Source organism: Saccostrea cucullata, unplaced genomic scaffold (genome assembly GCF_032062105.1).
Source record: "Saccostrea cucullata isolate Sc308-1 unplaced genomic scaffold, CSIRO_AGI_Scuc_v1 ctg8965, whole genome shotgun sequence".
NCBI lineage: Eukaryota > Metazoa > Mollusca > Bivalvia > Ostreida > Ostreidae > Saccostrea > Saccostrea cuccullata.
Window position 1 is genome coordinate 1 of NW_026926381.1, and position 27,054 is coordinate 27,054.

At 38.6% G+C, this 27,054-nt stretch overlaps 2 protein-coding genes and 1 pseudogene across 2 annotated transcripts; 1 reads left to right on the plus strand and 2 right to left on the minus strand.

Annotated features, from left to right (window-relative positions):
- Positions 1-5,899: 5,899 nt before the first annotated feature.
- Positions 5,900-10,017, minus strand: LOC134271498 (uncharacterized; annotated as a pseudogene).
- Positions 10,018-12,248: 2,231 nt separating this feature from the next.
- Positions 12,249-18,083, plus strand: LOC134271496 (recQ-like DNA helicase BLM). Its single transcript, XM_062753684.1, has 4 exons — positions 12,249-12,491; positions 12,844-13,192; positions 14,441-14,582; positions 16,763-18,083. Exons 1-4 carry the CDS (start codon positions 12,249-12,251, stop codon positions 17,919-17,921), a joined length of 1,893 nt encoding a protein of 630 aa, XP_062609668.1. The 3' UTR covers positions 17,922-18,083.
- A 2,026-nt stretch (positions 18,084-20,109) lies between these two features.
- On the minus strand, positions 20,110-25,824 carry LOC134271497 (uncharacterized). Its single transcript, XM_062753685.1, has 6 exons — positions 25,457-25,824; positions 24,825-25,198; positions 24,391-24,529; positions 21,791-21,912; positions 21,326-21,525; positions 20,110-21,212 (listed from the first exon to the last, which is right to left on the minus strand). The coding sequence occupies exons 3-6, from the start codon at positions 24,415-24,417 to the stop codon at positions 20,374-20,376; spliced, it is 1,188 nt and encodes a 395-aa protein (XP_062609669.1). The 5' UTR covers positions 24,418-24,529; positions 24,825-25,198; positions 25,457-25,824; the 3' UTR covers positions 20,110-20,373.
- Positions 25,825-27,054: the final 1,230 nt, after the last annotated feature.

Consider the following 27,054-nt stretch of genomic DNA (forward strand, 5'->3'; position numbering starts at 1 on the left):
ATATAATTAGTAACATTGAGTTTCTTGAACATTCCAGAGCGGTCAACATGTTTGGTCATTTTATCTAGAACATTCTTAAATTTTGTGTATGTCCAGATTGTTCCAGTAATATCATGTTTTAACAATTTCTAGAATATTCTAGATTTATAATACTGTATAAATACCCTGTTAATTCGATGCATAAAAATACTTTGTCGTACAAGCACTATTCAGATATAAATGGGATATATTTTCACTGGGACATTGTGTGCAGCAACGGACACTCTGATGTATGTATTTTTAGATTCTTGCTAAGTTTGTACTTTATGTTTCATATACTTATTATATATTACTGTAAATAAATTATTGTTAAGTTTAAATTTTGTTATTGATCTTTGCTGGCATTTAGGGTTATTCTGACCCATAACAATAATGTTAAGTATACCAGAAGCTTAACCTTAGCACTACGATTGCAGTCACACCTTGACCATCTTTGATTTAAATTCAGATTACCTAGCCTTTGGATCGCAAGTGTTTCTGTCCTCATGCTCATGTTCTTAAGATCTATTAGATTATCTTTAGTTTATAGAACGCAAAAGGCTATTTTAACATAAAAGATAACGAATAACTGAGTTTTGTGGTATTATCGTGTATAATACTTGTTCTCAAGCATTCAGAATTATTATTTATGTAACTACATGTATTACACTTACGAGGGTTTTCCCGAAATTCCGTAGACAAGCGTCGTTTTTCAATTAATTGAAGTCACTGAAAAATTAAGCTTTTATAAATCAAAGAACACATCATTTTATTCAAAATATATTATATATATTTATATTTTCCAATGGGTACAAATTGCTCTCCTTTATTAGCAGACCTATTATATATTCATATGAAGCAGAATTTGTGCAAAATATTATGCGTGAAAAGAAGAAAACACTTGCGGTGGCCTTCAACTTGTCATTTAGATATATCGACGACGTATTGTCAATTAACAATGGTAATTTCTATTCCTACGTCGGTACGATATATCCTGGTGAGCTTGAGATAAAAGATACCACAGAGTCTGACACATCTATTTCATACTTGGATATTTTACTTGAAAAAGACTTTAATGGTAATCCAGCTGCAACCAAGCTACATGATAAACGTGATGACTTTAACTTTTCTATCGTCAACTTCCCATACTTATGCAGCAAAATACCTTCATCACCTGCATACCGAGTATATATATCTCAGTTGATTCGATACGCAAGAGCATGCTTCTACGTATGAACAATTTCTAAACCGAAGTAAATTATTGACAAACAAGTTGATGAAGCAAGAATGTCAGCAGTCTCTTTAAAGTAATCATTTCGTAAGTTCTATGGGCGATACAATGGCCTTGTCAGCAAATACAATTTATCATTGAGTCAAATGCTGACGACGTTTTTCACACCAATTGTTAGTCTATTATTTATATACTGAATTGAGGACGGATTTTTCCGTTATTTCCTGATCATGACAACGAGCACACGGCGGGTGTGACCGATCAGCAGGGAATGCTCACTCCTCCATGGCACCTGATCCCACCTCTGATGTTTCAGAGGTCCGTGTTTGCTCTGCTCCTATTTTGTATTGTTTTATGGACTTTGAGATTGAATACTGTTCGTTACCTCCATATCCTTCTTTTAACCACCAGTTTGTCCCCGAGGATACTTGTCGTTCGGTACCTATTCATTCATGAGTACACAGAATAACGAAATGATACTGGCAGGCGCGTCGCCCAGTATAAAAAGGCGTCACTCCTTTGAGTCTATAAGGGACACAGACTCAAGTTCATTTGGTGCCCCTCGGTTAATCCTCAGGGATATTAAACATATGTCATATGTACAGCCTTCAGATTCCCAGTTTTGGTATAAAACCAATACATCATACAAAAAGACGAAAGAATGTAAGGTTTCTATTACAAATATATTTGATAATTCCTTTTCCGATCCCATGTCTTCTGTTTCAAAATTTTCTGTGTAAAACTGTAAAACCTGTGACATTTTGATAACTAACACTTCTTTCACCAGTAATCTTACTGGACAGAGCTTCTTTACCAAAACTTGGGAAAATCTGAACTGCAAATCTTCTAATGCTGTCTATGGAATAGAATGTAATCTGTGTGGACTTGTTTATGTTGGTGAAACCAAGGGATCGCTTAACAAAAGAATATCAGGTCATCGATTTCAAATAAATCACAGTGGTCAGCAGCTTTTATACAAACATTTTAATTTACCTGATCATTCTATTTTGCCTATGAAAGTTAGAATTCTCGAAAAGATTTATTACCACACAAATAGTCCGTCGCTGAGAACACATTTCCGTAGACAACGAGAAGAATTTTGGATCAGAAAACTAGGGGCAGCCTTTCCCTATGGATGTAATGACAATGTCGATAGTGCTGGAAATGTTTCCAGTCCACAGTGTAGTAATGTAAATGTGATGGGACTTTTTAACCATACAGAGACTTTAGCGTAGTCATGGGCATCAGTCGTACAATAAACCTGCAATACACGACGTCTCTTTTGATTCGTTACCACCTTATTAAATCAACAGTTAGGCCTACATCATATTCGCACCAAACTTTACTCTGTTCCTTTGAAACTTTTAAATAGTCTTCTTGAAAAGGCCAAGGAAAGTCCAATTTTTGATTCCTCGACACCAGAATATAGACTCGGATCTGTGATTATGGATATTGCAAATCATAGGCTTTTTAAACCCGCACGTTTTGCGGAAGAAAATGCTGCTAAAACAATCCGTCTTTTCCTTAAACTTCAATATGCCAATTAAAGAATTTACGCGGTTAATATAAGTAATATTCTTAATCACAAAAGGGTCCAGTCTTGTATTCCACCATTTCATGTTAAAGACTACACCTTGTATTTCCTACAAATACACATCGACCATTGCTTCCAATCTTTTCAATTACAAAAAAACTTTACATGGCCTGGATACCGAGTATCTGAAACATAATTCTCCATCGTGTTCATGTTCTTCTTCGCCCTATAACTATAGTTCTGCTGGACACGTTATAACAGGTGACGTAAATATAGTTAATAATGAGAACCTTAGATCACTTATTATACCCCCCGCTTGAAAAGCGGGAGGGTATATAGTAATCGTTAATTCCGTCCGTCTGTACGTCTGTCCGTCCGTCCGTCTGTTACGCTTTGGGGTACCCTTCCCTTATCCGCAACTCCTCTCATACCAATGAAGGAAATTTCATGAAACTTTCACAGATTCTTAATTACATATTGCCATTGTGCACCTCCTATTTTACTTTTTGATCTGACATGTATTTTTGATTTTCCAGAGCAAAATATGTACACTGCCATTCTATTCATATGGCAGGCGGGAGGTATCATTTAGTGAGCTCATTGCTCACAGTACCTCTAGTTTTAAAAGGTCCTAAATATAGGAAACCCCAATCCTTCAGCTGGCGTCGGAATTTCATAATTATGATGGATTCTGTTGAAAATTACGCCAGACAATGGGCCAGACATGAAAAAGAAGACGTTGACACCTTGACAGAATGGATTAAATGTATCAGATCCATTTTAAAGTCGCATATTAAAAGATTGAGGGGCAATATGAAAACCATCTATCCTTCTGTGTTCAATAATCCAGAAGTGCAGAAAGAATTAGATAGATTACATGATCAGTACGTACTGGTCCCTGCCAACAAAGCAGGTAACAACATTGTCTTCGTTTGTAAGGCTCATTATATAAACTGTCTTTTAGAAGAACTTGGATTTAATTCTACAAGTGGTAATCCTACTTATACTCATACTTCCCTTTCTAAGGAAGACATTCTTCAAAATCATATGTCAGTTTTAAATATTTTCAATATTCCACAGAGCCAAAATGAATTTGAACTACCCTATATATATATTGGATTCCGACACTTCATAAAAATCCCTACAAACAAAGATACATTGCGGGTTCCAGTAAACGTTCAACCAAGCCTCTTTCGTTACTCCTCACTAAGATTTTAACAGTAGTGAAGGAAAAACTTCAAGAGTACTGTGCAACAATATATTCAAGAAGTGGTGTGAATCAGATGTGGATACTCAAAAATTTCAAAGAACTTTTAGACAATTTGAAATCACAAGATTTTACCAAAATCAACAGCTTAATCAAAGTACTCAGAAGTACAGAGAGCCGGGCTCATTTACAGAGTAGAATGGATTTCTTACATGAATCACGTTTATATTCTGACGAAAAAATTATTTTAAAACTATCAATATAAATGATAAGACACTGACAGTGAGTTTTTCAATCCTAATACCACAATCCGATTTTGGCAGAATCAGAATTAATCTGATACCGTAGCTGAATGTAAACAAACAGGCCAGTCTGGTTCCCTCTCCTGCTTTACCTCGTATGTGTAGAGAAACTAACACTGATTATCAAAAATCCTTACGCTAATGAACTATGTTCCTTGACTTATGAAGTTTTCAAAGTCATTAATACTAATGTTTATTTTATATAGATAAAACTTCGTTTTATTTTTGTTGCTTTATTTAGCGTTTGTATTATCTCAAAAGCGGTTGAGAGTAAGAACTATATTTTTGCACGTAACTTTAAAATGGCGACTATGGGGTTAACATCCTGCCTTGAACAGGATCACATAAGTCGGCAATTGCTCTTTGAGCAATAAGCCCGGCTAAAAACTTACGACTTTTTAACTTTATACACAACCATTCCCCACGATAAATTAAAGTTCAGGCTTTTTGATATCATTGACGGCTGCTTTTTCAATAAAAATGGAACTCGTAAATTTACTTACCTGGTCATTGGTCATTTGCAAAATTATTTTGTTAAAACACAAACTGATTGCACACACAAGTACTCTGAAGTTGACATCAAAGAGATGCTGGAATTTCTGATTGACAATACCTATGTGGTTTTAGGAGATTAGGTATTCTAACAATCTATTGGAATTCCATTGGGTACAAATTGCGCTCCGTTATTAGCAGACCTATTTTTATATTCATATGAAGCAGAATTTGTGCAAAATCTTATGCGTGAAAAGAAGAAAACACATGCTGTGGCCTTCAACTCGACATTTAGATATATCGACGACGTATTGTCAATTAACAATGGTAATTTCCATTCCTAAGTCGATACGATATATCCTGGTAAGCTCGAGATAAAAGATACCACAGAGTCTGACACATCTATTTCATACTTGGATATTTTACTTGAAAAAGACTTTAATGGTAATCTAACAACCAAGCTATATGACAAACGTGATGACTTTAACTTTTCTATCGTCAACTTCCCATACTTATGCAGCAAAATACCTTCATCACCTGCATACCGAGTATATATATCTCAGTTGATTCGATACGCAAGAGCATGCTCTACGTATGAACAATTACTAAAACGAAGTAAATTATTGACAAACAAGTTGAAACAAGAATATCAGCAGTCTCGTTGAAAGTCATCATTTCGTAAGTTTTATGGTCGATACAATGACCTTGTCAGCAAATCAATTTATCATTGAGTCAAATGCTGACTGACGTTTTCCATACCAATTGTCAGTCCATTATTGATACACTGAATTGACGACGGATTTTTCCGTTATTTCCTGATCATGACAAGGAGCATACGGCGGGTTTGACCGGTCAGCAGGGAATGCTCACTCTTCCATGGCACCTGATCCCACCTCTGATGTTTCGGAGGTCCGTGTTTGCTCTGCACCTGTTTTGTATTGTTTTATGGACTTTGAGATTGAATACTGTTAGTTATTTCCATATCCTTCTTTTATTGTTATGCTTTAATTGATTTTTTTTCTAACATTTTATAAACAGCAAGTAATGTTTTCGCATTTACATCGACGAATGTTTTAACATGGCTAGCTAAATGTTTAAATAATGCATTTATTTATTCAAACATTTTGAAAAAAGGCTCTTACATCCTTTTCAGTCTCCAGACTTTGAAGCCTTTCCCTTCGCTCAAGCCCAAACCTCTCCTTCTCCAAATTAAGCTGCTCTCGACGAAACGACAATTCCTTATCTCTGGATTGTTTCTCCGTCTCTGCTTTTTTTTCAAAAAGGATATCACACTCGAACACTTTCTAGGCACTTGACTGTTATTTCGCTGGTCCTCTTCTAAGTAGAAATCAGAACAAAATTATTAATTTGGATATTTATATATATCAACAACTGTAAATAATTTGTTATTCAAGAATTTTTTTTTCGTGTAATAACGCGAGACAGTGTTCGCGCAAAAAAATTATTTCTCGTAAATAAGTATTGCTATAGGTTATGAAGACCAGTTACCACAATTCGCAGAAAATTTGTTTCGCTTTAAAAGAGTGAATGTCTCGCGAAAATAAAGTGTCGAGAAACTTAGTGATCATACAAAAAGACTGTAAACACAGCACTTCAAAGTTATATCCGAGAGGGACGTTAAACAATATACAATCAAAGTTATATCAGTTAAGGGATTTCCATATTAAATGCTAGCATTGATTTATCCTTGGATTTGAAACTGAAGAATTAATCTAGGACAGAACTATATAAATAGCAACTTTCCCATAGATGGATCATTTATCATATATGAATTTAAAGCTGAACACTATTCGTAAAAGAAATGAATCCGCTATTTTTGTTCGGAGAATACCTGCAGACCCCTATATAAAGGGCAGGACTTAGTCATTATTCAGTGTAATCAGTCGACACCGGTGAAGACGGACATATGCTATACAGCACTTGGTAGCGAAAATAATAATGCAATACTTCGTCTTATGCAGAAAAGTAAGAAACCAAATAACCTTACAATTATAGTTGTACAGGTCATTGCGGTATACAAACAAACACAGATACACGTAACTGCAATAAAAAATGTAAACAAAGGAAATTCAAGATAACCAGCACGAGCACGGGTCACCATTCCACGCCGATACCCGTGACAATAAAGCAGTCAGGTATGACGAATCTGAAGAGTATTCCTGGTGTTGATGTATTGTAGATAATAATATCGAAAATGGTGTATGCCTATTTACGAGTCGTATTCAGCTTTAAGTAAGAAGAACATGTAAACAAAAGTAAAAAAAAAATACATCATTAACTCTCTCTCTCTCATAATAAAACACACCACTTTTGGATCGTGTCAGGTTTTCTAGTGCCCATTTCCTAGGATCCTCTTTTCCTAATACCCTCCTAAGATCTCCTCTTTTACGGCCTTGGATTTATCTTCCCGTTTCTTCTATTCTTTGTTCGATAGTTCTATAATTTCATCAAAAAGAATATTCTTTTCTCCATACGTTTCATCTTCACCAGATGTACAATAATAAAAAAAGTGACAAAAATTTGATGTGTTAATGATTTAAAATAAAAAGTCTATAAAGTGAATGAAATTAAATTCTATGTTAAGAAACAGTCAGGTTAGATGCGTAGGATTTCTCAAGTCCTTTACAGGTTTAAAATCACCAGGAATATAGACAAGCTTATTACATAACAGCAACGTACATTCTTGATTAAGATAAAGCACACTTTTTGAGAGATGAACTGTTAAACTTCTTCCTTTCCTCTATAAAAAGGACAGCTCTTTTTCTAACCCTCCGTGCGTCGATATTCAGGGAAAGAACCGTTGAAATTTCTGCCCACTTGCCTCTTTATTTGAAAGGATTCCTGCTGATTACCTCTCTATCAACAAGAGATGTTTGTAAAACACTTATGCCCTCCCCCCCCCCCCATTGGAATTTTTCTAAGTCCAAAAGGGCACAACTCTATCAAAAATGGCACAATCTTACCCAAAACAGAACTTGACCTAGATATTCATCTGATAAATCTGTATACTAACTTTCATTTCAGTATGTGCAACCTCTGCGAAGGAAATGAACGGAAACTGCAAATAATTGGAATTGTTCTGAGTCCAAGGGGTATAACTGTCAAAAATGGCGCGATCATATCTAAAACAGAACTTGACCTAGATATTTATCTCATATACCTCTATACCAAAGTTCATTACAGTATATGTCCAACGGTTGTGAAGAAAATGAACGGAAACAGAATCAGTCACCCACAGCCATATATCCCAGTGGTCCTTTTCACAAAAAATCTTACGACTAAGACTAAAATTTACCACTCGGTAATTTTTCATTACATAAAGATATTTCTGTCCAAATATTTGATTAAAATGTAATCATAAAATAATGCAATAGAAAGTTAATGGGTTTTTCAGCTTAGATATAATTGTTGTAAAATGGGAAAAAGTTTTAGTCTTAGTTGTAAGATTCTTTGTGAAAAGGTCGCCCGCGTGGCGCAGTGGATAGAGCGTCTGCTCTAGAGTCGCGAAGTTAGAGTTGATCCTTACGTCGCGGGTTCAAATCATACTGTGTGACATGAAGACCAGTCTTTCGGATGAGACCGTATAAACCGTGTCGCAGTAGGTGCTGGCATGAAAAAGAACCCTCACTCCTCAATGGTTCTGAGTGCCGAGTATAGGACAAAATTTGCAGCTTTCCACCGACAAGTGTATACAAACATGCTTCATAGAATGAAATGACTTTGTCCATCACTGTATTTACAGATTTTAGCTTTCCCTTCAAAACTTCGTAAAGTCTATCTCTTCCGCCTCTCTGAAGGGCCAATTTTAAATGATTCTCCTGCAAAAAACGAGCTGCCCAAGTAGAACTTTGAACCTTTGTTAGAACGTCTGAAGTTACCAGATCATGAAAACTTCCTACGTTTTTGTTCTTATTTCATTGATAGCTTTTTGATGTTCATGATGACATAATCAGAAGAGAAGACTAACTCTGAGAGTGACTGTTTTTCAGCAAGCTTTTCAACATAGAAATATCATTTTCAGCATAATGTACATTCGTAGAATGATCAATCAAATTCTTGAGCTAATGATTTGGCCAAATCTTGAAGCTTATATGATGGTTGACTGGGTTGCTGCAATAACGTAGCCCTCTCCGATTTTTATTTTAGTAACCACGGCAACACCGATCACCGAAATCAAAAACTGATATACGGAATTATGTATCTTAGTGTAGACTACTTGTGTGCAAAGTTATATTGAAATCAGACCAAAATTGTTGGAGGAGTAGATTTTTGAAAACAATTGCTTACAGACAGACGGACGGACAGACACATTACTATCGCATAAGCTCTTCTGGTCTCTGACCAGTAGAGCTAAAAAATTTACATTTGAAATCATAAGAAGTATAATTATGGGATTGCCCTGCTACCTCCGGTCACATGGTATACGTCATAGCACCTGTTGTGACGTGTACATATCCTCTCTCTCTCTTTTCTGTTAGCATGCGGAGTGGGCGGTTGACCGCATTCGAGGGGAAATGGGTCAAGTACAGGCCTGAGGGGGAGCTAGGTCAAGTCACCCGCAGGGTAGATACGCTTGGTCAGAATATGAGAGCCTTGTGGGGGATATTAATGTCCTTGAGACCAGTATGTCAGCACAGGTAGGGTCTGTGGAGAAAAGTATGGGGGGGGGCAGTTAAGTAACATCACCCAGATGCTGGCTGGCATGATGAAAGTTAGCCAGCCACAGTCACTTCCATCTATGTAGGAAGTCAAGGTCAGTCAGCCAGTAGTGACTAGTAGCCAGGGGAATCCTTGGGTCCCTAGTACACTACCCAGACATGATATACCTGCAGTGACCTCAGCAGTGTCCGCACATAGTAGAGAGTCTTCGTCTGTTTCTGTGGGAGGACATAGTGTTAGTGTGTCTCAAGGTCATTCCCTATCGTCGCTCGGCAGTGACAGTTAAGCCTCGGGACTTCCGAGCACCTTTACTTTGGGTTCATTCGAGTCAAGGGGGACCGCCGATTACCCAGTGTTTCCCAGCACGGGCCCACCGGTCCCGGGTCATGTTGCGTGGTGCACCCGAATGGGTACTTACGCGACCGTTCCCTTAGCGTCCGTGCATCCTAGTGTTGTTAACTCGAGTGGTCAGGGCGCTGGCCACTATGGAGGGTTGGTTGGGCAGTCAGCTGCATTAGGGGGTAGTACGACGCTCGTACCTAGTCATGGGCATTGCCTCGTACAATTCAAGGTCATACGTTAATGACCACCGCGAACCGAAGTCAGTTGCCGAGTTTGCTTCCCCCGGGAACCAGAAGTTTTGTCAGTAAAAACATTCCAGCCGAAGTTAAAGGGGGTTAGATATAACGGGGATGTCGAGTGGGGTCCGTTTTCCACTATTGCTGAGTACCACCAGTGGAACGATCCCGACTCTCTGTTTGCCTTAACTTTCACGCTCGAGGGGACAGCCCTGAAATACTTTGATATCCTCAGGCGACGAGGCGCGCTGCTACGTTTTCGAGAAGTAGTTCTCCGGATGGAGAAGAGGTTCGGTAAAACTTCTCTGAGGGCCGCCTCACAGCTGGAATTGAACTCTATTTGCCAACGGGCGGACGAGGCTATAGAACAATTGGAGACCGTTTATGGAAACTGCCCAGAATGCGTTTGGTGGCGGAACTTCACCGGAAGTTTTTCCAAGAGCAAGTAATTATTCGTTTTGCTCTGGGGTGTAATGACGGCGAGGCAGGGCAGCAGTTAATTAATAATCCCCCGAGTACCTTAGAGGACGCGATTAAACGTGTGAAAACATACCAGCTTAGTCGGCCGAGAGCGGTTAGATATCTATCTCGAGACGGTCAGAATGACCGTAGTCAGTCACCGCGTCAAGGTCATTACCGAGAGAACTCGGATTCTGAGTCTCGGGATCATTGCGTCGCACACAGGGAGCGCACTGATCCAAAGGACCGTTTTTGCGTCGCGCACAGGGAGTGCACCGAAACAAGTGACTGTTACGTCGCGCGCAGTTCGCCTAAGGGACATTCAGTCAGTTATAACGGACGCTCTGCTCTTAACGATCGACGACGCACCAGCAGGGACCGTGCCGAGTCACAGGACCGGGACTCATATAGATTATCGCATTACTCCAGTGACTCGGGTGACAGCACCACGGGTTCCAGTCCCAAGCGTGGATCCTCAGGGGAGCCGTCGTTGTTAGTAGGGGACGTTCTCGTGCGTCGAGGCCAGTTATATGTTATGAATGCCAGGAGCCAGGGCACTGGCGTAGCGACTGCCCGATCCGCGAACGCAGACGTAGATTGGGTACTCCTAAGCCCCGTCTTAAGTCCAGTGGTAGTAGGACCACAGACAAACAACGTGCGTCAGATCTAGGGACCAAAATATGTTCTATCAACTGAATGTGAATGTGACCTATGTCATATCATCCGTTAGGTCCGGTAGTCAAACCATCGGTTCAGGTGTGTGGCGAATCCCAATACAAATAGGAGGATATAAAGTAAACGCAACCATTGATACAGCAGCCGACATCACGATAATTTCAAGCGAAGTATACAGATCTTTGCAACCGCAACCCGAGATTGTTTGGGACGTTAATGTTAGGCTAGCTGGCGAGGGAGCGGGTATGACTGCTCACTACCACGGGAGTCTGTGTATGCGCATCGGGGGAATATGATTTTATACACCCAATTTTTGTTGGCCCCTTACAAGACGAGATGTTACTGGGGATCGATTTCCTGCGTACGCATGGCGCAGAGTTTTCCTGTGAAGCCGGTACTTTAAGGGTCAAGGGCATCGGGGCTACCTTTGCCTGTGCTGATGCGACAGTGCCAGTGCTCGATGCGGTTTCAGTCCGCAAAGTGCGGGTTTCCCCGCGCACTACCCAAGTTATCGAGTGCGCCCTTAATGTGGAAATGCCAGAGTTTATGGTGGAGCCTGCCAGCATTTTTCCGCCTGGTATTGTGGATTCGCGAACATATAACAGCAGGAGGCAAAGCCAAACTATGTATACTGAACCTGACGGACAGAAGTCACATAATCAAGACTGGTACTAAGGTAGGGGAAGCTGCCCCTGCTCTGTCTGTTAAGAGTACCGATCCCACAGTGCGTCGTATGTCAACCGAGGGGGCACAGTTATAAACATATTGCCCCACTCCTAGAACAGTTTGGCAAGGCGCGCATATTGCCCCACTTCTAGAACAGTAAGCTTAGACCGCGCCTGTGGAAGTCAAGTCTCAGGCTGCGGAACTAGTTAGAATTTGACGACGTCTTTGCTGTTGATGACCTTGATCTCGGGTACTTCTCCGATTGATTGATTGTATACTGTTTAACGTCTCTCTCCAGAATATTTCACTGTGTACTTCTCCGAGATCAAGCACCGAATCGACTGATATCGCGTCTCCTGCAAACAGCGGATGCGTCGCACTCCTGCTGTATTTCAAGGGGAGGAGGATGGTCATCTCGATAAGATGTTACAAGCCGGAGTCATCCAGCCGTCTTCCTCAGATTGGGCGCCCGCCCCAGTTTTGTCAGGAAGAAGGATGGCAGTGTATACGCTGGTGCATGGATTATAGAGCCCTCAATACGGTGACGGTCAAGGACACGTACCCTTTGCCGCTTATCGAGGAGTGCATGGACACTCTGGCGGGAAACCGCTGGTTCTTTAAGCTAGACACTAACGCGGCTTACTGGCAGGTCAAGATAGCTCCGGAAGACCGGAAGAAGACGAACGAAATATGGACTATTAGAGTTTAGTAGAATAGGGTTCGGTTTGTGCAATGCCCCTGCGACCTTCGACAGGGCAATCAATTTGGTGTTGCACCGACTTAACTGGAAAATTGCCTTAGCTTTATTACACGATATCCTAGTTCTTGGATCTTAAGCACACGCTCACCTTTTTAACTTACGCCAAGTGTTTGAGCGGTTCCGAGCGTATAGTCTCAAACTAAAAGCTCGAAAAGGTAAACTGGTTAAGACTAGGGTCGAGTTCCTTGGTAGAACCGTAAGCGAGCACGGAGTGAAAATAGGGGATCAGTGTATTGAGTAGGTGCGGGACTGGCCTGTTCCATGTGATGTTAAAGGAGTAGACCGTTTTCTCGGCTTCGCCAATTACCACCGTAGCTTTATCCCTCACTTCCCCAGAATTGCGGCTCCGCTTCATGCAGTTACCGGAAAGAGCGGTTTCCGGTTGGGCGAAGAGCAGCATAATGCTTTCGCGGAACTCATCCAGTTAATCACCACACCTCCAGTACTCGCCATACCTAACAGTACAGGTCATTTCATCCTGGATACTGATGCCTCGGATCATGCCGTAGGCGGGGAATTAAGCCAAGTCCAGGGTGGTAGAGAAAGGACAATAGGTATGGGAGTGCTGTGCTATCCGCAGAACAGAGCAGGTACTGCACCACCCGTAAGGAGTTGATAAAATTTACAAGACAATTTCGCCACTACCTGCTGGGTAGAGAGTTCATGGTCAGGACAGACCACCATAGCCTGGTCTGGCTGATGAATTTCAAACAGCCGCAAAACCAGATCGCTCGATGGCTGGAAGAGCTGAGCCAGTATAATATGCTGATCGTACACCGCCTGGGCAGGAAACGTGAACGCTGACGCGCTATCCCGGAACATACCCGACTCATGCCAGGGATACTCGACAAAATTAAGGTCTAGGACTTCCCATGCGGTGGATGACGGTATTTCCGCCGAGCCCACGAGCGCTGGCATAACTTCAACACCGAAATAGACGATGTGAATCCATTGTCCAAACTCTTTAACGAAACGCCGGTGCCAGCGGAAAGTTCGTACGCTGAGGGGAGTATCTGTGATTCGTTAGATCCAATTCTCCGACAAGCTATTATTTCTAGTTCTTGGGAAGATACTCCTTTGACCGTGAGTGCTTCGGTACTTTCCGGTTTTCAGATTGATGTCATTGGGGTGTCGAGTTTAGATCCCAGTTTAGATTTGATGAGGCTGATCCTCAAATTTGTCAACTTTCAGGTGTCACTGCGGGAATTTCTCTACCTCTTACAGTTCCGCAGATTTAGCTCAGAAACAGGGAAATGAGGAGGCTGTAGTATACCCGAGACAGTACTTAGAGTCTGGGACTTTACCTACAGAAAACGACAAATAATCATCTTCCAGAACGTGACTGTTTCTATCTCGATGAATCAGGTGTTGTTTGGCGAAAAACCTATGAATCGGATGCATCCCGTCGGCTACTCGTGCCACGGAGTCTCCGATCCGAGGTCATGCACCTATGTCATGACATTCCGTCCTCCGGTCACCAGGGAATTCAGAGAATGAAGGAATATCTTAAGCAACAGTTCTACTGGTGACGCATGGTCAAGGACGTTAAGTTATATGGAACTTGCGATGTATGTTCTAGAAACAAACGGGGTTCCATGCCGAACAGATCCGAACTTAAGAGTTATCAAGCCGGAAACCTGATGGAGAAGTACATCTGGACTTTCTCGGCCGCTTTCCCGAACTGATAGCGGAAATGAGTATATTCTCATGATGGTAGATAACTTAACCAAGTGGGTAGAATGTATTCCGCTTCCGTCACAGACAGCGGAAATTACTGCTCGCTCCGCTATCAATGACATGCTTTTCACGATTTGGCTACCCTTACAAAATCTTTACAGATCAGGGCCGAAATTTCGAAAGCGAGTTATTCTGTAAGGTTTGTGCCATGTTAGGGATCCACAAAGCTCGGACCACACCTTACCGTCCTTCAGGGAATGGCCAAGTAGAGCGCTACAGACGCAGTTCGCTCCTACGTCGATGGTCAGCCCAAGTCTTGGGACAAATACCTAGGCCCATTGACTGGAGCATTGCGGTCGGCAGTCAATCGCCGTACCGGACATACTCCAAATTGTCTAATGCTAGGCCGTGAATGAATATTCCAGCCTCCTTGATGTTCTCCCCAGCACCTTCCACACCTCTTCAAAATTGGAAGGAGGGTTAGGTTGACCGGTATGTACGACATCTAGAAGAGAATGTCCAGAGCGCGTACGACATTGCCCGTAAGAAACTGAAGGGGCACAGAAGGCAATGAAAAGGTCGCATGACATTAAGATCCGTACCCGCAAGTTCGAGGAGGGCGATTTGGTGTATTGGCGCCGCAATGCGGGAAAGAAGGTAGAATCTATCTGGAAGGGTTCTGGGGTTATTATAGAAGCCAAATCTGACACAATATTTGTTGTCAAATCTCGACGAGGTCATGGTCATGCACCATGACAAGCTTAAAAAGTGTGAGGCCAGGCAACTTCCCAAGTGGTTAGTTTACTATCAAAATAAGTTGCCCGGACAGTCAGTAGACTGAGATGGGGATAGTTCTCTTGTACGCGACGGGGTTAGGCCACTGGGGACCGCAGACTCAGGACTAAGTCCTGAGGATCCTGGAAGTCGGGGTAAATCTAATGTCAGCCCCAAACCAGAGGAAACAGTAGGTCCTTATATGAGAACCCAGAAACGGGTACGGGAAAGGGCAGGACAATCTGAGAAGCCCACATCACCTAAATGACCTAAAGCCACTAAGGGGACGAAGACCCGACAGTATTGTGTCTGTTTACAGTCAAATCCTAAGGGGTTAATGGTCCAGTGCGACAGCTTCCGAGATTGGTTTCATCCTGTGTGTGTGGGTATCAGTGAGGATTATGCTAAGACAGTGCCTCGATATATATGCCCCGAGTGCAGTCCCGTCGGTGTCGGTCTTGACTAGATTAGGGAATGGTGCATCTTTCGCTAGCCAAGGGTGACGATCCACGGTGTTTCTCTATTCACCCTTGGCAGATTTAGTAGCTTTAACCGCGCCGCCTATCGGTTTGTAAAGAGTTACGTGCCTTAGCTTTAATAATTTTTATCCAATGAAAATCCGTCTTACTCTCATACTTGATAAACATGGCGGCCTCTACGAAACGTGTAAACAGAGAAGCTGAAATTTGTAGTCGGTTCCATTTAGACTCTATAACAGAGACGCAGAATAGAAGTATACTATCGCTTCAACAAGGACGTGACGTGTTCCTGAGTACGAGAACTGGTAGTGGAAAATCACTGACTTACGAATGTTTCCCACTTGTATACTAAAATACATGCGTGTTAGTTATTGCACCTCTAATTAATATTATGACTGAACAGTGTACTAAATTAACAAAGCTCGGTTTTAAGGCAACATACATTGGAAGAGATTCTGTGGAGAACACTGAAATAGAACGTGGATCATATGACTTTGTGTATGGAAGTCCGGAGATGCTCCTAGCAATAATAATAAGTGATAAGTAATAAGTGGCGTGAGATGTGGAAATCAACAATTTACCAAGAAAAATTAAAGCTGATCGCAGTAGACGAGGCGCATACAGTTTTACAATGGTACATTTATGAATTGTTCATTTAATACTGCAATTACACACTATTAAAAAATCGTTAATCGTTATGGATTAAAAGTGTTGGATGTCTACAATCCCTTTGAGTATAATACATTAGTAGAGCTAAACAATTGACCACATTTCGGTAGGGAACACTTCATAGAACACTTGATAGACAAATTCAATTTTCTAGTTTCCACAGGTCTGTTATGTTTTAAAATGACACGATGTTGTAGTACATAATTTTAGGTGCTATTGGTGCACTTCAGTTTCAATGATTACAAGGCTTATAACATGATTAATATTATGAACACACCAATAACATATTAATTATCATACTGACTATGAATTGATTTTCTTTCCCCAAAGTTTCAAATGAACTAATCATTGTGAGACATATCAAATAATTCTTACATGTATAACAAAGTAATTATTAGATCCCTGGGAGTTTGCTGTATGACTTTCTCCATGTACATGATATTAATGAAGTAATGTAGTATACTCGGACAATATTGCAGTAATCAAATTGAGACTGATTCCTTTAATAAACATAGCAGTATGTGTACATTACTAATACATATTGTTGATTTTTATTTCCAGGGGTGAAGGTTCTGATCAAGAGGAACCATTTAGGGAATGGTTTTCACAGATTGGACAGTTGAGGTCATTATGCCCTGAAGTACCACTTGCTGCTCTAACAGCAACTTCAGGGCCCTCAAATAGGAGAAAGATAATGAAGATGTGTTTTCGTGCAGGATGTGAAGTTATCACAGAGAGCCCCGACCGACAAAACATTAAGATATCATCTCTTCAAATACCAAATAATGACAATATTGAGTCTACATTCATGTGGTTGCTGAATGACTTAAAAACATTGAAAGAAAAGCTTCCAAGACACATTATATTTTGTGAAACAATATCCACAGTTTCTAAAGTGTATGCTACTTTTTACAAGTTCTTCAATGAAAATAAAGAACACTTTGAAATGTATCACAGTAAAACACCAGACACCAAAAAAGATGAAATCCGAGTGGATATGGCTAAAGATGGACGTATTCGAATACTAATCTGCACAAATTCTGCAGGAATGGGTGTGAACTTTCATGGGACAAATAACATCATACATTATGGATTGCCAAGGGAAATGGACACATTTGTACAACAGATGGGACGCGGAGGACGGGATGGATCATTAGCCAATGAACTTGTCCTTTACAAGGCACATAAAGGTCACTTGAAAAATGTGGAGTCTGACCTTGTCAAATTATGTAAAGATAATGCAGAATGTAGACGCAAGTTATTATGTGAAGGATATGTTCATAAAGCAGCAATCATAATTCCATTGCACAACTGTTGTGATATTTGTGAGCGAAATTGTGAATGCGGTCATGCAGAATGCCCAAGAACACACCCTGCATTCGACCAACATTCTGAGGATGCTGGTTCAGATGAAGAAGAGATGAAAAGGAACACCAATGAAAGTGAGAAATCACTGTTGCGTCATAAACTCAATCTGCTTGAATATGAGCTTTCAGATTTTCATTCAACACCGATGATAACAGATGTGATCTGTGGACTGACAGATGAGGTGATTGACAACATTGTGAAATATTGTGACACATTATTTAGTCCCGATGATGTCATGCGAAAATTTCCCATATGGAACTATGACATTGCAATTAAAATATGTTCAATTATATCAGATGTCTTTGGGGATACAGATATGTATACAATTGATGAAAGTGAGGATGATTTTTAACATGTTGCAAAAATGGGAAAGTGTACCTCCTATATTTTTTAGATTTGTTACATGAATTGTTCTTGATGATTGTTTGATTTTTAGGTCACCTGAGTAAACTCAGGTGACCTATTGCTATCTGTTTTCGTCCGTCGTCGTGCGTTGTGCGTTGTCCGTTAACATTTGAACATTTTCAGCTTCTTCTCTGCAACCACAGAACCAATTTCAACCAAATTTGGCACAAAGCATCTATTGGTGAAGGGAAACAAAACTTGTGAATTTCATGATCCCTGCCCCCCTGGGGCCTGAGGGGTGGGGCCAAAACCACTAAAATTAATGCAATCTTTAAAAATCTTCTTCTTTACTCCTGGACATCAAGTAGTCAAACTGTTTGCATGATTGTAACCAGCAATGAGTCCTCTACCAAAATTGTGAAATTCATGGCCCTGGGGTCAGGGGTTCTAGTCCTAGGGCGGGGCTAAATAAGTAGGTAGGGAAAATGCATTATTTCTTTGAAAATCTTCTTATCTGCTCCTGGGTATTAAATAAACCAACTAAGTACATAGTTATGATGAGCAAGGCACTCGACCAAAATTGTGAATTTTATGGCCCCAGAGTCAGGGGTTCTGGTGTTAGGGCGGGGCTCTATTGATTATATAGTGAAAATACATGAATTCTTTGAAAATCTTCTTCTCTGCTCCTGGGTATTAAATAAACTAACTAAGTACATAGTTATAATGAGCAAGAGTGCCTCTACCAAAATTGTGAATTTTATGGCCCCAGGGTCAGGGGTTCTTGTTTTAGGGTGGGGCTCTAATGATATATAGTGAAATGCATGATTTCTTTGATCATCTTATCCTTTGCTCCTGGTTAACATGCTAATGATCTAATTACATATTTAAGGCCAGGATTTATTTTATTTTCAGTTTTACAAACCCTCCGCTCATGGTTTTGAATTTTCAGAAAAAAATTTAAAAAATTCTTTCCGATGTCAAATTTGAGTCGGGATCGAGATTTCAAATTTACGAACTCGCACTTCCGGTTTTACAATGAAACGGCAGGTAAATAAAGCTGAGAAATTCATCGATAAGAGTGCCATTCAAAACGTTTCACCCGTTCAAAGGACAAATAAAATGCTGACGACTTTGTTGCACAATATCATGCTGGTGAGATAATTATGTATTCGTTTCAAAAGTAACTGTCTGTAAATTATTTTCCTCCCCCAGGTTTTAAACTGCCCGTGGTACCTATTGCATATTGCCAGCGACATTGTGTAGGTCTCTGTTATAGCTTACACTCTAAGCATCATTCTTCAGAAAAGGGTTGCTTATGCATCAGATGTAATGAATATAATGAATAAAACTACGGGAGAAGTTAAGTCCATTTGAGGAAGAAATAAACAATAACTTGAAGAAATAAAAAGAAATTCAACTATTAAAAGGCAAGAATATACAAATATATACAGGCATATAGTATCATTTGTATCAGCCAGAAAAATTATTTTACACTTAATTGAAAAAATGTTCACCCTACTCCCAAATACTCCCTGTCTGTTTTATGATAGGAATTATAATTTTAGAGATCAAGTAAATTTTAGAACAATGTCTACACATTCACCTAACACATATTCAAAAAATGAAGATATATTGAAAGACTTCTAAAGAATTGATTTTTTAAAATATATTTTGATCAACATCACAAAATTCATATAACTGGCCCAAACTGGCAGATGATGAAATAAGCAATTAAATGTTGTACTTTCCTATTTGTAAGCATTATGTGTCCAGTGGTAAGGAGCCTATTAGGATAGCATAAAAAAAGAATGTACAAATGTTAATAATTGATTTATCAAAAAAAAAATTTATTTCCTTCTCCTTTGGGACTTTTTTGATCTCATGTTCAGAACTAAACCTAAACATTAAAAAAAATGCTGGCCTTATAATGAAGAAAGGGGCCTCTTTCAAAATAGATAATTTTAGGACTGCTGGGTCAGGGGTACCAGGGGGCACTTTGACTAAAAATAAATTAATGCTTTGAAATCTGCCCTTTGATAAGCAATGGTGCCTCTTTCAAAATTTGTGAATTTCATGGCTTTTGGATTAAAACACGAACCAAATACAATTGCTGGAAAGTTGTTACACGATACTCAGGTGATCTATAAGGCCCGTGGGCCTCTTGTCTATAATACATTTGAAATAAACTTTGTCTCTTTCAGTGATTTGATTTTATTAATGGTCTTCTCATAAGAACATGAAATGCAGATACCAAAACTACTTTTATCATTAGTGCACAAATTTCTCATTACAATATACATACATTTCAAGTACTCGTAAAATCATTTGCAACATTTGAAATAGTCTCTGCAAATTCAATAAATGAACCTGACATCGTTCAAATTAGATTATAATAACTTTCTTCAAAAAATTCCTAATATCATATCTGGAATGGACAACAATATTTCATTACTACCGAATTAAAGTGTTTCATAGCTTAGTCTTTCTTTGTTTTTAGTTAGCCATTTATGAAGTTCATCAACTTTGATATTCAAGAACACGTCTTTGAATCCAGTAAATGACGGATATTCGCGTCCTGGTACAATGTCAAAGATGGAGACAAGTTCGGAAGCCATAGCAGAAATGTCCACTAGTTTTGATACGGGTGGGCGTTTCTTTCCACTTTGTTTTTTGTCGCATTCATTTTGAATATTGTTCTTGATTTCATCTTGGACTTGGATGGCAAGTGTGGCTTTTCTGACACTTAGAAATGTTGCGTTGGCTCCTTGTGCATACACAGCTTTTTTCACAGTTTGTACAAGTAATTCTACCAAATTATCGCATGGAATGTTGTTACCCAGACCGCCTTGCAAATTGGCAGAACAGTTCCACTTATACTCATAGGCCATTCTCGGGGTAAGAAGACAGAGACAGTTTGCCATGTACCGAAATAACCACAGTTGATATTTGGTATGATTTCCCGCCCTTGATAACAGCATTTGAAATTTCGAATTGCTGAGAACTCTATCGCCATCACCCATTTTGTAAGCATCATTTGTATCGCGTAATAGGAGGGCGCATTTCATAAAAGATGCGTGATATATCGCAACGTGGTCCAATTTGGATGATGAGTCGTCAGGTTCTCCCAGATCAGCCATTCCATGTTCCTTTTGCAAGTGTTTTTTCATACCAGTCAGAGTTTTGTACTTCCTATTACAAGGTTGGCAAATGAATTTCTTCACGTGATTGTCGTACATAGAATTGATGTGGTTGACTTGTGCATCAAGTGCCTGAGCCTTCATAGAGATGACATTCAATCCTAAAAAAAAGAGAGTGGTTTGTTATCAAGAAAAAATGTCAATTGAGAAATTAAAATTACATGAGATATATGATCCATAAACTATAAGAAGGACATAACTATACATGTATTACCATCGGATAATTTAATGTATCGATCCAAAATCCCTCGTGCAATGGAGTATATGAACTGTCGCTGTTCTTCATTAGGAAGAGCCTCAAACAATGACTGTCTGAGATTAGAATCTTCCTCAACATCTTTTATCTCCAAATACTTCAGTGCTGCTGCAACTAAATGTGCATCAAGGCAGTCTTCCACGAATGCAAAGTGTGATCTGCAATTTGTTTTAAATTGTAATGAACACAAAAGAGCATTTATGTAGATACATACTGTTTACTATAACTGTACAGTATTTTAGGTGCATAAGGCTAATAATAAGTCAATTTAGTCAACTGGTACAATTACTATTTTCTAAACCTCCAATTTCTTTTTATCACAAACATTTTGTCAAGTTGTCTTTTTTGTGTCATGTCAGACATGAATACATGTATATTTACATGTGTATTTGTATACCGGGCATTTAGATATATAGTACATACCTGTATTTGCCAATCACTTCTTCTGCTCCTTGGACATCAATTCTTCCGACTCGGTTCCTAAGGTATGACAGACTTCCTCTATCTCCTGCAGATGATTTCTTGTAGAAAATTTGGTAGATGAACTATTGAAACAAAAACAATTTACAATTACATTTAACATTTAAGTTCAACCAACAAAACATGATGAAACATCTGTAACACATGTGAATTTTTTCATAAATGCATATATACCAGTAATCAATACATGAATGTCTTTAACATTAAAATAACAATGCATTAAAAATTTTATTCAGGTAAATTTAAAAATAAGTTCTTGGATTACTTAATTGTCCTACTAAAAATTTTATACTAAAAATCTACAGTAATTACATATGATGGTGAGTAAAAACAAAACAAAACAGTTGTTAGTATGAACATAATGAATAATGAATGAAACAAACAAGATGCCTCTATCTACACCACCCACCATAGTATAATTTACTTGAATGATAGATGAACTGACGTAGTATCAAAAATGGAATAGGAAGTTTGAAAATGCATTGTAGAGTTGGGTATTGCGAAGGAAAACCATATTGCGATATATTGCAATATTTTACTTTGAATATTGCAATATATTGCAATATATTGTAGATTAATTATCATTAATAAATTTGAGCAGAATGTTTGAAATGCTGTCAAGTTCAAAGACTATTTGAATTTATCGTTAAGTTTAAAAGCGGGAGGAGGGATAAGGCATTGATTGCACACCAAATTAACACTTTACTTTTAATCAAATTCCAGGTAAAATAGTAAAATAAGATGAAATCTCTTGGAGAATTTTCACATTGAAATAAAAAATTTTACAGATTATATAATCTTTTTTCATTGAATTTTTTTTTTGGGGGGGGGGGGGGGTTAATGAAATAGCATAAAATGTTATTAAAGATTAAAACAATATACATTTTAGGCCTATATGAAAATAATTTTATTGTGGTTACAAAATAGAATTTAAAAAAACAGAAAGAAATTGTGACCTCTTTTCGTGCGTTTTGGTAATTTAGTCTAACCCGACCTAATTTCACATCAATACGTACAATCAGGAAATGGTCTGTTTAATACATACATGCTCCTGCTATAGCATAAGGTGTTTAAAATGGCATGAAAGTTATTAAAATTAATTAAAACAACACTGCTACAAGTGAAAACATGGATGACCATTTACTTGTAATATGTACATGTATATTGAACTTGACATTTCACCGCGATGTCGATCGTGTAGATTCAATGTGAGATTTTGAGAACCGCAATGCATATGGTATACACCCTGTAAAATGTTTTATATATTTTCTTCCTTATAAATTTTATTTTAAAGTCTTATTGATTAGAAATTTGATTTCAAAGTAAGATATTCAAAACTGCAACAGTGAATTAAAAGCTTCCACCCCCTCTCTCTCTCCTCTCTTTCTCTCTCCCGAACGAAACTGACGAAGAATTCTTTCAACGAGAAAGAAAAAGACTTAGAAGTTTCCAGTTTTATTTTAACAGTTTCTATAATAAAGGAGGTTTTTATATATTTTTATAAATATCGTGAAATACCGGTATCTGATTTTCATATCGCGATATATTATCGTGGTGGATAATACCGCAATATACCGATATACCGGTAATATTGCACACCCCTAATGCATTGTTCCCAAGTTATGATCAAAAAAAGTTATTCGCAGAATGACAACATCTTGAATTAAAGAGAATGACCCAATGCAAATATATTGTTTTGGTATCAGCATTTTAAAGAAAATTATACTATGTAGATGTAATAAACTATTGCTGTCAAACAGGATCCCCCTCCAATAATGAAAATTTCCTTTTAAATTTCTAAATAATTTGATAATTTGGATAAAAAAGCAAACAACATGCCTTTTATAGTTGAAAGAAACAAGGCAATTGAACTGGAAATGCCGAACTGTTGATATGAAATACCAATAACAAGTTCATCATTCTGTGAAGGCCTTCAGGTCTGTGAATCACTCCAGCTAACTGATCAAAATCTGTGCTACCATTCAACATTGCCAGTTGAGCTGAGTAGGCGCGTTCATTAGTTAACACGTCCCCTCCAAAAACCTTTCTAGACAGTACAACTGGATTATCTCCTTCAGTATGAGGAATGAAGGTTTCATGTATGTATTGCAGTATACTTATCATATCCTCTGATTTGTTTTCACTTTTATCTAGTATATCAAGGATAGCATAGTCAGATTTTTGGGAACTTTCATGGATATGAGAATGTTCAATAAATTTGGGTAGACAACTAGCATACTTCTTGAGACAATTCACATTCTTGACAAGAACAAGAGCAATATGAAATATGAAGTGTTCCTCTAGAGATGAGCAGTCATCAACACTTGGAACAAAGACACTGTTATCTATTCGACAGATATCTCCTAATTGGTAATCATCAGCTAAAGCATCATTTATAATTCTCTTTCCTAAACCAACCAGTAGGAACCAATGCCAACTTTTGCGTCTTCGGTCAACACTCATTTGTGAGGGATTTCTGCTGATATCTATATTATCCCCTATGATATCACTAGACTGCACTGACACAGACGATGTTTTCATACCTGATTTCTCAATTTCCGCCCTCTCATGAAGCATCAGTTTCTCAATATGTTGCATCTGTCGCTTCAAAAGTTCTTGCTGTTGCTTTGCTGCAGAGGATGTTGACACACAGAGTCCCAGTTTATTTAGGGTGGCTATTGTCTGAAATATACATGTAATAAAATGTACCATATTTACTTAATTTTTTAAATTACATTTAAAATAAAATATATGAACATGCATGTACACACAATCTTCTTCATACCTGAGTATCATTAATCCCCCGTCCTTTAGATTGTCAAGAGTAAAACAGACTAATTAATATACTAAATATTGTGGTTTTTCATTCATTCAAATAATTCAATGAAATGAGGTACAATTCAGCTTTAACCAACCATTTTCAACTGAATAACTATTTTTTTTCTCAGCAATTTATATCGTTAAACATTATTGATACCTCATTTGTGGCACCACCTCGGTCCAGAACTTGAGTAATTATGTGATGCAAGGAAGACATGTGTTTGTTCCGAAAGTTTAACAACACAGCTGAGCCCACAGATGTTCCAACCTCTGAGTCCTTCACCAGTGTTGAAATAATTTTGTAAGTCAGAGGTGCTTGAGCTTGAAGTTCTTGATTAAAAAGATCCATGCTGAAATTGGCCAAGCTGTCACATTTAATTTGTCTCAAAATTGATTTGGTTTTAGTAGACACAAGGATGACATTTCCTTGTTGATATCTTTCAAAAGACATGCAAGTATGTGTGGCTTTAAACTTGAAGAATAAATAGTTCTTGCAAGTTTGTCTTTCGATGCCTTTGTCCTGTACGGAACCTCTGTAGAAGAATAATAAAGTAGCAACTATAGACTTTTAGCCATAAATTTGTCAAGAAGTATAGTTACACAGACTCATTTATTTACTCATTTATTAATTTTTTACTATTAAATTTATCCACTTTTGGGGGGGGGGGGTAAGAGGGAGGATGCTGCTGAAAATTTAATGTTATGTCCCTCTTAATAAGACTCTCTGTGTATAAATAAGTGCATTAGTCCCACTGTTTTATTTTAAACATGAATGATTTTATGTCCTACCTTTGAAGAAAAGAGTTCTTTCTTTGATTTCTTTTTAACTTCTTGCTCTCTCTCGTGAGCCTGTTGTTCTTTTCCTTGAACAGGCACAGGTGATTCAATCATGGGCTGAGGTTCCATTTCATTTGCACACGCTGCTGCAGAACCAGTCCGTTGTGGAGTCAAGGCTAGGGATCGTTTCGTTTTACGGGGGGTAGGAGAATGCACAATACATCGTTTCTTTGTTTTTGGCGTGAATACCGCAGATGATTTTGTGTTGTACTTTTCTCTGAGTGTCTTTAATAGGTCGATTCTTTCTTCTTTCAAAGCTTCGAGCTTTGTTTTCAAATCATACTCAATTTTGGACAGATTGTTAAGTTTATTCCAACAGAACCCACATACATACTTCCCCTTATCATCATTTGGTTGAGGAACGTGGTCAAGGACCTCGCACAGCTGATTAAACACCCCAAAAGTAACGCTGAATATTGTGCGTCTCTGTTTTTAGCTCTACTGGTCAGAGACCAGAAGAGCTTATACAATAGTTATGCGTCCGTCGTCCGTCCGTCTGTCTGTCTGTAAACAATTTTTCAAAATGCTATTCCTCCTACAGTTTTGGTCCGATTTCAATATAACTTGGCACACAAGTAGACTACACTAAGATACATAGTTTTGTGCATCGGTTTTTGATTTCGATGAACGGCGTTGCCGTGGTTACTAAAAATAGAAATATCTGTGAAATGTTTTCGAAATGCTACTTCCCTCACAGATTTGGTCCGATTTCAATATAACTTGGCACAAAAGTAGACTACACTAAGATACATAATTCTGTGCATCGGGTTTTGATTTCGATGAACGGTGTTGCCGTGGTTACTAAAAATAGAAATTTCTTTGAAATTCTTTCAAAATGCTACTCCTCCTACAGTTTTGGTCCAATTTCAATATTACTTGGCAAACAAGTAGACTTCACTAAAATACATAATTCTGTGCATCGGTTTTTGATTTCGATGAACGGTGTTGCCGTGGTTACTAAAAATAGAAATTTCTTTGAAATTCTTTCAAAATGCTACTCCTCATACAGATTTGGTCCGATTTCAGTATAACTTGGCACACAAGTAGACTACACTAAGATACATAATTCTGTGCATCGGTTTTTTATTTCGATAAACGGTGTTGCCGTGGTTACTAAAAATAGAAATTTCTGAGAAATTCTTTCAAAATGCTACTCCTCCTACAGTTTTGGTCTGATTTTGATATAACTTGGCAAACAAGTAAACTACACTAAGATACATAATTCTGTGCATCAGTTTTTGATTTCAATGAACAATGTTGCCCATGGTTACTAAAAATAGAAATTTCTGTGAAATTCTTTCAAAATGCTACTCCTCCTGCAGTTTTGGTCTGATTTCAGTATAACTTGGCACACAAGTAGACTATACTAAGATACATAATTCTGTGCATTGGTTTTTATTTTGATGAGTGGCAAGGATCATTTTTCTATTTATTGCTGATTTAAAGTCTCAAGTCCCAACTGCTACTTTTCTCTTCCTTTGTTTTAAGTATAAACCAGTAGAGCTACAGTCTCGACAGAGACTTATGGTTTGGTAAAATGCCATGGCATA

Excerpts from the sequence above, each read along its gene's own strand:
- LOC134271496 (XM_062753684.1), top strand. The coding sequence starts at position 12,249 with ATGGTCATCTCGATAAGATGTTACAAGCCGGAGTCATCCAGCCGTCTT. Across the intron at positions 12,492-12,843 it reads CTAACGCGGCTTACTGGCAG|GTGCGGGACTGGCCTGTTCC; the intron begins GTCAAGATAGCT and ends TGTATTGAGTAG. Across the intron at positions 14,583-16,762 it reads AGTTCGCTCCTACGTCGATG|GGGTGAAGGTTCTGATCAAG; the intron begins GTCAGCCCAAGT and ends TTTTATTTCCAG.
- LOC134271497 (XM_062753685.1), bottom strand. The coding sequence starts at position 24,417 with ATGAGAGGGCGGAAATTGAGAAATCAG. Across the intron at positions 21,526-21,790 it reads GAAGTGATTGGCAAATACAG|ATCACACTTTGCATTCGTGG; the intron begins GTATGTACTATA and ends AACAAATTGCAG. Across the intron at positions 21,213-21,325 it reads ATACATTAAATTATCCGATG|GATTGAATGTCATCTCTATG; the intron begins GTAATACATGTA and ends TCTTTTTTTTAG.